General features: G+C 30.4%; 2 protein-coding genes across 7 annotated transcripts in view; both read right to left on the minus strand.

Annotated features, from left to right (window-relative positions):
• Positions 1–1,832, minus strand: part of Nplp1 (Neuropeptide-like precursor 1) — a 12,315-nt gene extending 10,483 nt beyond the window's left edge. For both annotated transcript variants that reach the window (XM_035884400.2, XM_085658529.1), the window contains exon 1: positions 1,723–1,832. In XM_035884400.2, the coding sequence (XP_035740293.2) occupies positions 1,723–1,797 (75 nt within the window). In that variant the 5' untranslated portion in view covers positions 1,798–1,832. The remainder of the gene's footprint in view (positions 1–1,722) is intronic.
• A 963-nt stretch (positions 1,833–2,795) lies between these two features.
• Positions 2,796–13,738, minus strand: LOC118449635 (uncharacterized). 5 transcript variants are annotated; one of them, XM_035884444.2, is made up of 15 exons: positions 13,457–13,735; positions 13,000–13,354; positions 12,596–12,799; positions 12,221–12,515; positions 11,790–12,136; positions 11,134–11,716; positions 10,863–11,065; positions 10,633–10,773; positions 10,391–10,556; positions 10,096–10,303; positions 9,786–10,009; positions 9,298–9,702; positions 6,719–9,214; positions 5,142–6,638; positions 2,797–5,062 (listed from the first exon to the last, which is right to left on the minus strand). In XM_035884444.2, exons 2-15 carry the CDS (start codon positions 13,095–13,097, stop codon positions 4,349–4,351), a joined length of 7,581 nt encoding a protein of 2,526 aa, XP_035740337.2. In that variant the 5' UTR covers positions 13,098–13,354; positions 13,457–13,735; the 3' UTR covers positions 2,797–4,348. The 5 variants fall into 5 exon arrangements, with proteins under 5 accessions (XP_035740366.2, XP_035740337.2, XP_035740346.2 ...); XM_035884453.2 differs by having other exon boundaries at positions 13,431–13,735; XM_035884462.2 differs by having other exon boundaries at positions 13,000–13,168; positions 13,247–13,735.
• Between the last annotated feature and the right edge of the window lie 160 nt (positions 13,739–13,898).

Consider the following 13,898-nt stretch of genomic DNA (forward strand, 5'->3'; position numbering starts at 1 on the left):
GAATTTCTCAAATCTGTTATAGGAACTCAACGATTAGTTTACCACTAGCCGAAATCCAAGTCAAAATTAAGATTCTATTTTTAGAAAGAAAGAAAAAGGAAGAAGAAAAGAGGAAGTTAATTGCTATCCATTCATTCGTATAACGCTCACAGCAATCGCGTTGGTGGACGCCTTTACTAGTAATAATTCAAGAGAACATTCGCACGAAATCTCGTAGCCCACGAGTTCGTAGAAAAGAGCATAAAATTTGTCGAACGGTATTGAACACACGTGCCAAAAAAGAGATATAAATTAGGATTAAAGTTTCTCGACGATTGTATCTTACCTAACTAATAGGAATTATAGAACATTAAAAATATGTAATAATTATAAAGGTTTTCCCTTTTCATTCTTTTTTAAGATTAACAATAAAAAAAATTTTATGTAAAAAAAGAAAAGAGCGAAATATTTTTTCTAAGTTTCTTTCACTTTTTTAGCCTGAACTTCCGATGATACTAAACTAACACAAATAATCATACATATCAATTTTTCATGAAGAAAAGAATAAGAGTTTTACAATCGAGAGAAGATATTTCGCAGAGAGACAATCTTGCCGAGAGAATAAGTATATAGGTCTTAAAAGTCAAGAAAAGAAACGATAGAAAAGTTTGCAAGAAGATTTAAAAGAAGTTCTTTGCGTCAAGAAACTATTAGAAAGGAAAATGAGAAAGAAAGAGAAAAAAATATATATACAGTAGTATTTATACATTAAATTGACGTTGTTAAATTAAAAAAAAAATTTGTAAGGACGAAATGAAAACAAAGAGATAAAAGACATGAAGAAGATCGCCTATTTCCTAAAGATATAACAACAATTAATTAACGTATTCATTTATAATTTTATTTAAGATTATATTCATATTTATCTGGTTATCAAACCAAAAGCGTAACTTATGTCACAAGCCAGACAAGTGTACACCGCGGTTCGCACAAAGAATCTAGGTCAATGAGCTTAACAGTGATTTTCACGATACTTTAATATTTTACTTATGCTACTTTACTTTTATTTTATGCAAAATCTATAGAAAATAAAGCTTCAAACAATTCGTGATAAGAAAAGGATGTTATCAAAGATCACTTTTGTTATAACCGTGTATTAGTTCACTGATAATCACAAAGGTAAGAAAAAAAAATGAAACGTGTTGAAATGAGAAACTAAATAAATCGAATTTCACTGTAACATTCGCTTTCTCATAAACGATAATAAGTAATCACGAGTAATCCCATTAATCGATTCAATCTCCTACAACACAATCCTAAAGTCGTCCAAATCATTAGAATCTTGCAATCAATGAAAATCGTACGAATAATGAAATTAACACTTCATACGTACCATTAATTCGAATCAATGTAACATCGAAAATTCCTCAATAGTTTCTCATATGCTATTCGATGATTACACTCAGTTAAACAAACCAATTGTATGAAATTAAAGTTCACCGTGATAGAAAAAAAAGAAAGATAAAGAAATCACTCAAAAATCGTTAGAATGGTCGAAACAATTTTTGGATGAGTCAATACGAACGTATATTGAATTTTTATTAAACTTTTACGCACATAATTAAAAAACAAAAAAGAAAGAAAAAAAGAAAAAGTTTAACTCAAAGAATACAACAAAAAAAAAAGAAAAAAAATAACAAAATGAATGATATAATAAATAATTTGAGATTTGGGAAAACTCACCGTTGGAAGAAAAATCGCGTTGACTATGGCGATATAAAGAAGAAGTTTTACGAGGTAGCTTCCAGTGAAGCCCATTTCCGTGAAGATACCACGCGTCCTTTCTACACGGATTTCCAAAAGTGAGTACCGCTTCGAACTGCGTTGCCTCCTTATATAGGTTGGATATTGGCCGCGCAGGCGTTTCGACCCCCCATAGAAATGGGGGGTCGAAACCCCTCCTACATACCCAATGGTGGTTGATATTTACGCACACCTGCATCAAATGATGTAACCGGCACGCAATACGCATATATTTCATGCGCTTCTAGCCTTCTGTTTTTCGAGCCAACCCCTGGGAGAGAAATAGATAGAGAAAGAGAAACAGAGAGAAAAATAGATGAAAGGAGAAAAAGAAAGAGAAAGGAAATAAAGGCAGTTTAAAAATCACGGCCGAAGCTAATATGCGGAGATTATTGCGTGTTGAGAGGAAAAAAATAAAGAGAAAAAGAGATAGAAAAAGTACCAAAATCGTATCTCCAACCTTCTATTTTACAACCGTATTTCATTGGATACATCCGCGCAATCTTTATCTCGTAGATCTATTTTTTTTTTTTAATTCGAAACTTAATTATTTGCTAGTAGCAAAGTCTGAAAAACTTCTACAGATTGTATCTCTTAATTAAAATTAAAATAATATACACATATATACTAGATATAGTAAAATCATGTACTCTAAAAATGTCATCTTCGATTTTTATCTTCACAGTATATGTTTTATCAATGATATACACATTCTAAAACACGTATCTCAACAATACTCGACTGATTCGTAAATGTTAATGAAAACATCGAAGCTAAGATAACTATTTTAAATGCGACATGCACGCGCGGTTGCGTACACTTCCACGACGGCCGGAAATTTAATTTCAAGCGTTGTTTACGTATGAAGAGTATTGGGTATTCGTACTCATTCAAAATGTATATACATATATATTCGCAAACGAATGTACGAATCCACCAAACTGAATAATTTCTTCGATGAATGAAAATCGACATGATTTTTTTTTTAATTTTCCTTTCGTTTTCTTTTATTTTTTTTTTTTATTATTTTCAACATTAAATATACATTGGTGTACCTATCTCTCTCTCCCACCCTCTCTCTCTCTCTCTCTCTCTCTCTCACGTATACAAATTTTATTTCTAGCATAGAGAATATAAATAAAAAAGTTAGACAAGGATATGCGAATAGAAATAAGGATCCTGAGTTTCGCGTAACGTTGCTCGTGTGCCTAGGGAAAACGAAACGAGAAAGGCAATATTTTATGTTCCAGTAAAGTCGAATACGATTGGCATCGTATTTTGATACCGTGTCTTTTGGGATTACTCTGTACGCCTGAAAAACCACATATATAATTCACGTTGATTAAGACGATCGGATTCTATGGTTTGACATTTTCAGGCTAACGATTGAAATTTACAATGTCGTTATAACATATCTAGGGTTAAATTGGTTTTTATAAAGCATATCAAGATGTTTATAAAAAAATATTAGATATGTAAATAACGTCAAGAAAGATATGAAGTAAAAGTTCAACGGATAAGTAGTAAGCACACGTGTGGCAATAATCAGACTGCCGGTAGGTAGATCAGTAGTACGAGTCAATAATAGAGAATACTGAGCAACAAAAGGAGATAGTCCCGTTTATATACAGGCATATACGGCAAAGTTATACATCTTAAATGAACGGGAGAAAATGTTTGCCTCGTTTTTTCTAATTAATTAAAAAATGGAAAATTGTAAATTCGCGCATTAGAATATCAAATTCATTATGTTAATTATAAAAGAAAATAAAAAGAACAAAAATAGAAAAGGTACTGGGTACACATTGAAATGGATCATTTTATACGAAGAATGGTAGTCGTTAAATATATTGACTGTCGATAATTATAATCAATATACATAAACGTATTTACAATAATAAATGCTTAATCCTACCATGATAGCGTAGAAAGGAGGTCACTTAATATTTGCTTTAAACTTTAGGATCGAAATTCACGTGGTTGCAAAACTATTAGCTAGAAAGTCGTCTCTTGAACCTAAATTTCATCGAATACAGTCTCTTCAAAGTTAATTCATTGATATAATTATATTTAATCCGCTGTTATCCTTATTTGAGAGATTGTTTTAAGCACCGTCACTTTATTCTAACATACCTTAGCGAAAATCGGTAAATAGAAAAACTCGTACTTCGTTCGACAATGTATGATTTCTGTTTAATTAGTTTTTGAATAAATTAAAAGTTCAAGAAGAACGATAATTTCTTTCTTAATTTTATAGAAGCTCATAATATATACAATATTAGAATATCGTTAACACATCCAGCACACAATGAAAGCTGTTTAATTTCGTTTATGTAGTTCTAAAATTGAACTAATATTCTTTGTGACAAACAGATATATATATATCCAAATATCACAATGAGGAAAAAAGTGCATAAACTCTTCACTGATTCTTTCTATAACAAGCTTATACTAAACTCATGTAAAATAAATGAGATATAAATGTAAGATGAATGATAACATCAACGATACTCTACAATCATTGACGATGCTTCTTTAAATATTTGGATATAAAGGATCTTTATTTTCATTTTTCATTTTCCTCCGAAGATAATTTAGCTTTCATCGAATCATGATATGCATCCAATAATTCTTTAGGACTTAATTTTGAACTGATTGCTTTATAAATCTTAAGTAATTCGTCTCTTTCACTTTTGCTTTCGACATGCGACAATACTAATTCAGTAGACCACAACTTATCGAATACATCTTGTATAAGAGTTGGATTCTGTAACTTAAGCGTTTCTGTTATGTCGGTTAAACTACTATTTTGCAAAGCAATGTCCAAAACGAGTTGCGGTGGAATTAGTTCGTCGTTTGCAACTGTATGACTAATTATTACATCCATGGGAACTCTCTTTAACATGTCACTGAAACACGACAGATCTGTCATAGGAGTTTTAATACCATCATTGTCTTCCTTTTTCAATATCACTGATAACATTGCAGCAAGTTCCGAAGATGTACATTTTTGACATACAAAATCTTTTATTTCCTTGAAATCAAAAATGTTCATGCAATCGCCAATCGTAATTTTTTTCCGATATGCATTGAGAACTTTATGGAAAAATTGTTTGTCGCCACTAAAAATATCGGGAAGTCTTAAAAGAACTTTATTAATACCGCAACCACGACATGCAGATTTTAATTTCGTTTCGTAGTAGCTTCCGTTATTGTCAAGTCCAAGTAGTTTTAACGTTTCCTTTTCAAATTCTGCTTCTGGCAAAGCTCTCGTTTTCATCTATAAAAATTGTTTATATGAGATTATATTATTTATATAAAACCAATGTAACACAACCAAAACTTTTAACTGTTCTTACCTTATAATGTGCAAGTATACTTTCAGAAGTACTTCGTTTGACAGCACTTTGCATTACTAAATTAACATCGATTTCATCTAAAAGATCTTCTAATGCCATTTGAGCTTCGACGGATTTTGTTGCTACATTTGCAGATTGTGAACATACCATTGAATCAGTACAAACACCGACAGATTTAGTCGTACAGTTTGAATCGACCATTGATACTTTGATAGTCGATGGTATCTGAGATGAAACGTTAAGGTTGCTTGATTCCGTTGTACATGCATTATCAGTATTTATGAGTATTTCTGTTTGGCAGGCCATGTCAAGTACTTCCTTTTGCAAATCGCAATTTGTTGTTTTAGTTTCAGTGACCGAAAGACTAGAATGTAATTCGAAACAAGATTTCGGACTTTTCAATCCTACCAAATTTTTATTAATGTAATGTTGTAAAATCTTTTTAACAAACTGAACTTTAGAATTACCCTTTACAGGCATTCTATTTACTTCACGAGAGGTTAATTGTGCAAGATCACCGATATTAATTATGTTTCTACTTGAGAAATAAGAATTCAAATGTTTAATCCACGACGGATAAGTCAAGTATTCGGTTATAGTATTTATAGGATCTTGACACGACGTCAATTCTAAACAAATTGGTTGTGTATCATTTAGAAGTTCTGGATTAGAACTTTTCAAGCTAGATTCACTAGCTTGGCTCACAGGTAAACTCCCAAATATTGAATCTGTTACTGGTAATGTATCTTGGTCCGCAATATTTTCTGATGTTTGTGTACTAGTTCGTAAAGGTTTCCCGCAAAATACTTCATCTGAATTCGCTGTAGAATTCAAACTAGTAATATTTCCCACATCTATCGTATCTTCTAAATTTTCTGCATTAGTTGTAATATTTAATTGTGAAGAAATTGCTGAATCGTTTTCATCAGTAACATCTTTATCTTCGTTTTGTGGCTGATCCGTATTATCTTTATCATCCGCACTACCAAACATATCTTGCTGAGTTTCAGATTCTTGGGATTGAAATATTTCGTCATTTTTAGTCGACGATGGAAACTGTGCCTCCTTAGGAATGGTCGTATCTTCTATCATTTCTCCTTGCTGGGACAAATTATCTAATGTAACTTCAGTGTATAACTTTGTTTCTGAAATTTCGCTCATATTCTCTGAAAAACTGCAGGTTGTATGATCATCTATTACCATATTGTCATCAGTATATTCTAATTCCTCGGCTATTTTTGTTAATAATTCATTCTCCCTTTCACATTGTAAATCGACTTCACATCCGTAATCTGGTTGTACTTCAACATTCTTATCTTTTACCGTATCAATTTGAATGAATTTCAGTTTTGTTTGCTTTATTCGTTGCGGCGTATCCTTACGAAACAATAAAATACGAGAAGATAATTTATTTGCTTTATCGGGAGAATCAGTAAGCGTAATCTCATAACCCATTTGCTTAGAAACTGGAGGGTCAGCGAAACTAACTCGTTTTCTCTATAAAAAAAAAAAAAAAATAAGTAGATACGTGACCAAAGATACATATATATATAAAATTATGAAAATTAAAAAAATACCTTATTTGATGCTGTAGTTTCTAAATCACATTCTGTTAGAGCCATTCGATGTCGCTTAAGAATACTAGCACTAGGTGATGCAGTTAATGATGGAGGATTAGCACTGGACCATTCTAGCATAGGTAATTCTGTTTTTTCCTGAGACGGCGATAAACTACCGTCATTTCCTTTCTCAACTGTATTTTCCAAGCTGATTAGCATATAATCAGGTATTGTTTTCTCTACATTGGAAGAAAGTTTTTCACCGTCATTTTTTAAATTAGAAAATGATTTAATTGGCGAGGATGAAATATATTCTCCAGATTTCATATTATTAAATATTTTTTCTTGGCGGCTACTACATGGACCTCCAATTTTATCATTATCTTTAAATATCATAATTTTATCTTTTTTCCCTATCTGCATCTCGTTTTCTCCTTCTTTAGATTTAATCTTCTTTATATCTTCGTCCGTTTTTACATTTTGACTATTAGTTTCTGTTATTATTTGTTTTGTAACTAAACCCAACATATGAGCTGCGCGACCTCCCTTAGTTGGATAAGCTTTTAATTTTAAAAGTCGCTTAATATTATTTTTAGGTGATGATACAACCATTGCAGAGATTTTATGTGTAGGTGAACTAATTACTTGCGATACATCCGAAGATGTCTTCTTTTCATCTTCACGTTGAATACAACTAATTTCATGATCCGAAGTATTTACAACTGTTACAGTGTTATCGTCTATATGTACTATCTCGTCAATTTTATCATTGAGTTTAGGATCGTCGAGTTTAGGGTCATCGTCTGGAATCTTTTTAGGCACATTAGGTATTTCTTTTGTACTTTTCTTTACTGTAGTAGATTCTGTCGAAACATTATCTTTATTACACGAGTTATTAGATTTCATGACCGGTACATTAACTATTTTATCGATTTTATCAATTTTAATAAAACATTTTTTATCATTATATTTTCCTTCCAATTTTGATATTACATTTATTTCTTGTGAATTTTGTATAATCTCTTGAGTTCCATCTTCTGCAGATAATAATAGTTCCTCTTTTTTTATAGATTGTTTAGTATTTATTTCGTTTGTATTCGTATCGAGTTCTTTAAGTTTCTTTTTACTGTCTCTTATTTTGGCAACATTCAATGAATTATCTTTATCTGTAATTTCATCTTGAATATCGATAGTGGTATTATCTGTGATTTCAGACGATACGTTTGTACTTTCATCAGATTTAGAGTCTCCCATATCAGTATTACTAGTTTCCTTTTCTACAGCTCTCTCCATTGCATCAATCATAGGTAATTCTTCATTTTTATTTGACTCGGATTTAAAACTTTTTTTATTTTTCTTTTTAAGTGAAGACTGACCACATACACTCGACTTTGTTTCTTCAGTATTCTTTAGTTCTGGACTTTTTCGTGTATACGTCCGTAAATTTTTAATCTCACAATTAGTATCTTTTAACTGTTCTTGTTGTTTGGATCGTCGACGATTTGGTAATGCACTGTAAAATACCATATTTATTTTTAACCTTGATATCTCATTTTTCGTACGTTGGCTCAGGCATTGTTCTTCTTTCGTTCCCTCCGAATGTTCACTTTCTACGGATGGTACACTATCAGAGTCACTTGGAGTTTCAGAAATAGTATACTTTCTTCGTCTTCGTTGGTACATAGTTTCCTCAGAATCGCTGTCTGAAGCATATTTACGTTTTGTACCTTTCCTATGTTTAATTAGACTCGATTTTGTTTTCAATGTTTTTAACATTTTAGATTCACTTTGTTCATCTTGAGTATTCGTTGTTTTATCAGAATCAAGTTCGTTGGAACCTGTTTTCGTCGTGCTATTGCGATTCCGTCGTTTACCATTTTCTAATACCGATGGAGATGATAATCGTGGTTCAGATTCTTTTTCATCCGAAAACTCATCTCGGGATTCGAAGTTCAATCGTTTTGCAACGGAATCTAATTCATCTTGGTCATATATCTCTTCCTTATCATCGTCGAGTGATGTTCCCAATTTGTCATTTTCAAATATCTCTGATATCAAATTGGTCTGTTCTTTGGATGAATTATCGTTCGTGTTATTGTCACTAGCTTTGTTAGACGTACTGTCCTCACTTAATAAACTTGTAGATTGTACTGGTGGATCAATCTGTTGTTGTACGGCTTTCAAATCAGTATTGCTAATAGTTTCTATTTTATCAATGACGATATATTCCGTAATTGTAGATTCAATAGTATTTTCTTTGTTAGCATCATGATCAATATTTTCTTCTTTCTCAGGATTATTTTTTGTAGCATCATGTGCGTAATCTGTTTCGTTAATACGCTTACCTCTTTTATCAAACCATTCCTGCAAATTTTGAGTACTTTGTGAAGATGATTGTGAAAGATCATTGTACAATGCAGGGATGTCATCTCTTTTCTTTTTTAATATTTCTTTTTGATGGTCGGTTAAACGATTCACATCATATTTTACGTCTGTTTTAATATAAACATATTCCTAACCAAACAAATATAGAATATACAGAATTTGTTTTGTCCGAATATATATATATATATATATAAATAAAAAAAAGAATATACCTGGGCCTCAGGATCAGGCATTGATATCCTTTTTTCGTCATTCTCTTTCTTTGCCCTAATAAGTATCATCTTAGGAATTACAGATTTTCTATTTAAAAAACTTCCTGCCATCTTCATTTGTTTTTCAGATATCTCGTTATCTTCTATTTTCTTTTCTGCATTGTTTAACTTGAATGGTAGTTTATCTGGTTTTATTCTCTTATGTATTTCCTGCACCATGCGTTGTCCTTTCTCATCGAAATTATTTTCTTCGTCTAAGAATGACAATGTTTGCGTTGCTATTTCTATATTAGAGTGGTTTATAGATTGAATAATGATTTCTTTATACAGCGACAAAAATTCCGAACTATAACTTTTTTCAAGACCTTTAAAAATACTAATTACGATCTCCCACATATTCGTAATCTACAAATAAACAAATATTAATGATAAATATTGAAGTATGGAAATAAAATACTGCATGAAATTTATTTATTTGATTATTATACTTCTTTTAGTGATGTTCCTGTTGAAGATACGAGCACAAGTTCAATCACTGGTTTCACATACTGCAAACACAATATTGCCTTTTTTGGATCATGACCATATACAGTAATAAGCACTGCGGATAATGCTTTCAATGTGATATCACAGTCAGTAAATTGTGAATTATTGAAAGTAGTCCTAATCAGATCTATCAAAAATTCCACAACAGATGGTACTTCATTGCAAGCTAAAAATTAATTTAATATACATAAATACAATGAGATAAATACATTTTACATAAATTATTATAGAAATCATATTATATTATCATACCAAGTAAAGAATTAAAATTTATAGTATTCAATAATGTATCCAAACAGGAAGTGATAAGATTATTACAGTCCTTATTTTTATTTAAACAACACTGCATCATTTTTATGGTACTCAATAGTGTTTCATTAGATTTTACTGTGACGATTAAATCTCCTTGTAAATCGAACTGCTTATATAATTTTTTCCAAGTCCCACTAATTTCTTGAACCTGTTAATATATCGTATTTAAATATACTTATTAATTTTTATTAAATTTACAATGTTATTTAATATATAATTATATGGATACAAAAACCTGTTTTAAATCCTTCAAAAATATATGCGTAAATGGAAATTTTAAAATATACTCTGTAGTCTTAAAATTATGTTGAGCAGCATTGCCTTCATTGATGTTACATGAATCTTCCATATATTTTGTTAATATTTCTGCTACAATGCACCATATCTCAGGTATAACAGTTCTAAAAAATCACGATAATAAAAAATATTAACATAAAATGATGTGTAATTATTTACTTTCTATCCAAATGAACTCACGTGGATTTATCTTCTACGTTGACCTGTGTTATTTTGTCTAAAACGGTTTTCAAGAATTCCAATGTATTTAAACAGTACTCATTCCCTATTTTAGGTTTAACACATTCCCATAATAAACAATTAAGTCCTTTACAATGATTCCTTTAAATATAATGATAAAATCAATTCATCTTAACATATTTCGTATGTTATTTGTAAACAAGAAATATATACATATAAATAATACTCACTTCTTTATTTTTTGTAATATTGATGTTGAAAAAAGTTTAAACAATAAATCTGACAACATTCCACTGTGGATTTGGATATCCTTATTAAAATTAGGTAGATCAATTATAATAACATCAAGAATCAGATCTTGGATCATTGGCTTATCAGCAATATGATTTACCAATTCGTTTATTACTAATAAAATGTCTTTATAAACAAGATCCTGAAAATTATATTTAATTATTATATATATACACGAAAAAATATAGAATTAATATTTTTGCTTCTCACCTTTATTTCTGTCTGTGATTCTTGAGCATAATTAACTAAACTCGACCATAGAAGTTTTCCTGCTTGACATCTATTTTTCATTTCTTTATCATTAATTTGGCTTAAAATAAGTAAAGCTTCTCCAACGCTATGTATAATACTTTTATAACATTGTTGAAAAACTGTACCGCATATACAATGTGGAAGCATTTCTTCTAAAATTGGTGTATAAAGCATATGCTTTTCTTGTTTTGCAACAAGCAGTTGTGATAAAGCATCCACAGCAACTAATTTTGTTTTAAAAAATCTCTTGCCAGGTGACGCAACATCACATTTAGATGAAAGTAATGGTGTATCTCCAAGAGGACCAAAGCAAAAGTTCAAAAATTGTGTTATCACAGGATCAACAAATTTTCCAATATCTTTATAAAGTTTAATGATCAAATGCCACCAAACTTCCAGTTTAGTAAGCGCTATTAATTCAGTCTTACTATTTTTTGCATTTAATGGTATACACAACAATTTTATTCTTCTTGTAGTTCCAAGTTCTTGAGAATCTAAAGCAAAATTGTCAATCAACAATTTCCATGAAAGGAAAGCTTGCCTAAAAAACAATAAATACATTTTTAAGAAAAATATTATTTATTTATGATATGAACAATGAATATATATCAAACCTCCGTATTACAGCATCAGAAGATTTGAAGGCTCTTTCCTCAACACTGAGCAAATTATTTATCAAACTTGCACCACGATGAAGATCGGTACCAAGTAATTGAACGCTAATATTCCATTGGACAGCCCAATCAAGTTCACATACTGTTACTAAAAGCTGCATTCGTTTACAATATGTAGATTGTAAATCTGTTTTATATTGTGTCCAAACATCTGGTAATTCATTACGAACATGTGTAGCCAAATTTGTTGTGATTGCTTGCTGTAAGACTTTTAAAGCCGGACTGCGTTGTCGCTTATGACCCATATAAGCTAATAGTACAACTTTCTCCATTAGTAATTCATCAAACTATAATGACAATATATATAAATTAAAATCTTGTAATACACAATATAATTCTTCATCCCTAAGTAGAATATTTAATTTGTATACCCTTTGTATTTTATTATCAGCCATCTCAGCAGCTACTTTGTATAATCTCCTCAACAAATTAAGACTATAATTAATCATTTCTTCCTCAATTTTCTGATTATTAGATAATACTCTGTTTTCAATTTCAGTTAATTTTTGTAAATTATCTGTACATGCTGTTGGTAAAAGCCAATTCATTGTGACAGGCTGTACAGTATGCATACAATCATTTAATAAATGAAAAATTGACTTATCATTGGCAGCTATTAATATGGCTATATCATCCACAACATCTAGTAATTTAAGAATTTTTAATCTAAAACCATAACATATACACAAATAACATAAAGTAGAAACAATAGATGTCATTGATTTAATAACAAGAAATAATCCAACCTGTCCTTTCTATTTATATGTAACATTGATTCAAACAGATTTAATTTGTGACTCCTGAAATTTTGCACAATACAAGTAAGTGTATCGTATGCCTCATGTTGTATATTTTGATCCTTGCTCATAGAAGCATCTATAACCAACTTGCATAGATCCTTATATTGCTCTTCCTTAATGTTATTCGAAGATTCTAATTTTTTAAAATTACTAAAAAGAAAAATTCAATAAGAACAAAAAATTGACTCTGTTATAAGAGATAATAATTGTACTTGTAATTAAATTTTAAATACAATTTGAATGAAACGATAATTTAACTATTAAGTCATACAAAATGATTAAAATGAAAGAAATCATAGATTTTTAGAAAAAAATCAACTAAATAATATAAAAAATTCTAATAGCGTTACCTGCGAATATAGGTTAAAGCCTCTCTCTTTTCCTTGTTGCTACTAGTTTCCCGTAGCATTTTTAGAATCTTCGGGAAAGATTGAGTTACAGTAGCCATATCTTTACACTTGTTTACAAAAACTCTATCGATATTTAAACATCGCTTCACACCCGTAGCGTCCTAAAGCCCTAAAAGAAAAGAGCCTTACGTACTTGCTTGATGAAAAAATTTGCGCGCGCGACTAATGCGATAACAATTTCTTGTACTGTGGATAGCTTCACGAAATTCGATTCCAATGTATTCTCGATCGTTTGTTCAACATATATGCGCAAATATATTCGACGAAACACTATCACGCACAATATGTTAAAATCCTAAAAAGAATTACACCGATTATTTCAAAACCAATAATGAATTTATCTATATCATTCTCTCTTTATTTTATATTACAGCTGTACGAAACAAAAGCACTAAACATTTGTTGTTTTGGAAGCAACGCCAATAGCTTCAATACCAACGTTCGGCTGCACTGGGTTGCACTCACTCACGCTCAACTCTCACAATCCCTTATAGTCAGATCTACATATTTATCGAAACACATTTTCCATTGCATTACGCTTTTGAAAACACGACTTCTTTATCTGATAATATCTAGCTAACTATTTCAGAGTAAAACAATAAAAAGATTGAATTTTTATTTTATAAATATACTTATTATTTAAACTTAATGATTAGGTTATTTGTAATAATTAATTAAAATGTATTATTTCCTTGTTTCTTTATGTGTACGAGTTTTCATAAAAATCTCATAAGTGAACATGTACTAAATTACAAACAACAATTTGACACGAAAAAAAGTAAATTATAATACTTATAATGATGTTATGTATATGTATATGTGATCACAAACCTTAGTAA

The sequence above is a fragment of the Vespa mandarinia genome, chromosome 8 (assembly GCF_050613455.1).
Source record: "Vespa mandarinia isolate Hongniang chromosome 8, ASM5061345v1, whole genome shotgun sequence".
NCBI lineage: Eukaryota > Metazoa > Arthropoda > Insecta > Hymenoptera > Vespidae > Vespa > Vespa mandarinia.

What these genes read in the sequence shown, in the direction of transcription:
- LOC118449635 (XM_035884444.2), bottom strand. Translation starts at nt 13,097, where the DNA reads ATGGCTACTGTAACTCAATCTTTCCCGAAGATTCTAAAAATGCTACGG. An exon ending in CATATAAATAGAAAGGACAG is followed by an intron (nt 12,516 to 12,595) that starts GTTGGATTATTT and finishes TTATGGTTTTAG; the next exon opens with ATTAAAAATTCTTAAATTAC. An exon ending in TCTGATGCTGTAATACGGAG is followed by an intron (nt 11,717 to 11,789) that starts GTTTGATATATA and finishes ATTGTTTTTTAG; the next exon opens with GCAAGCTTTCCTTTCATGGA.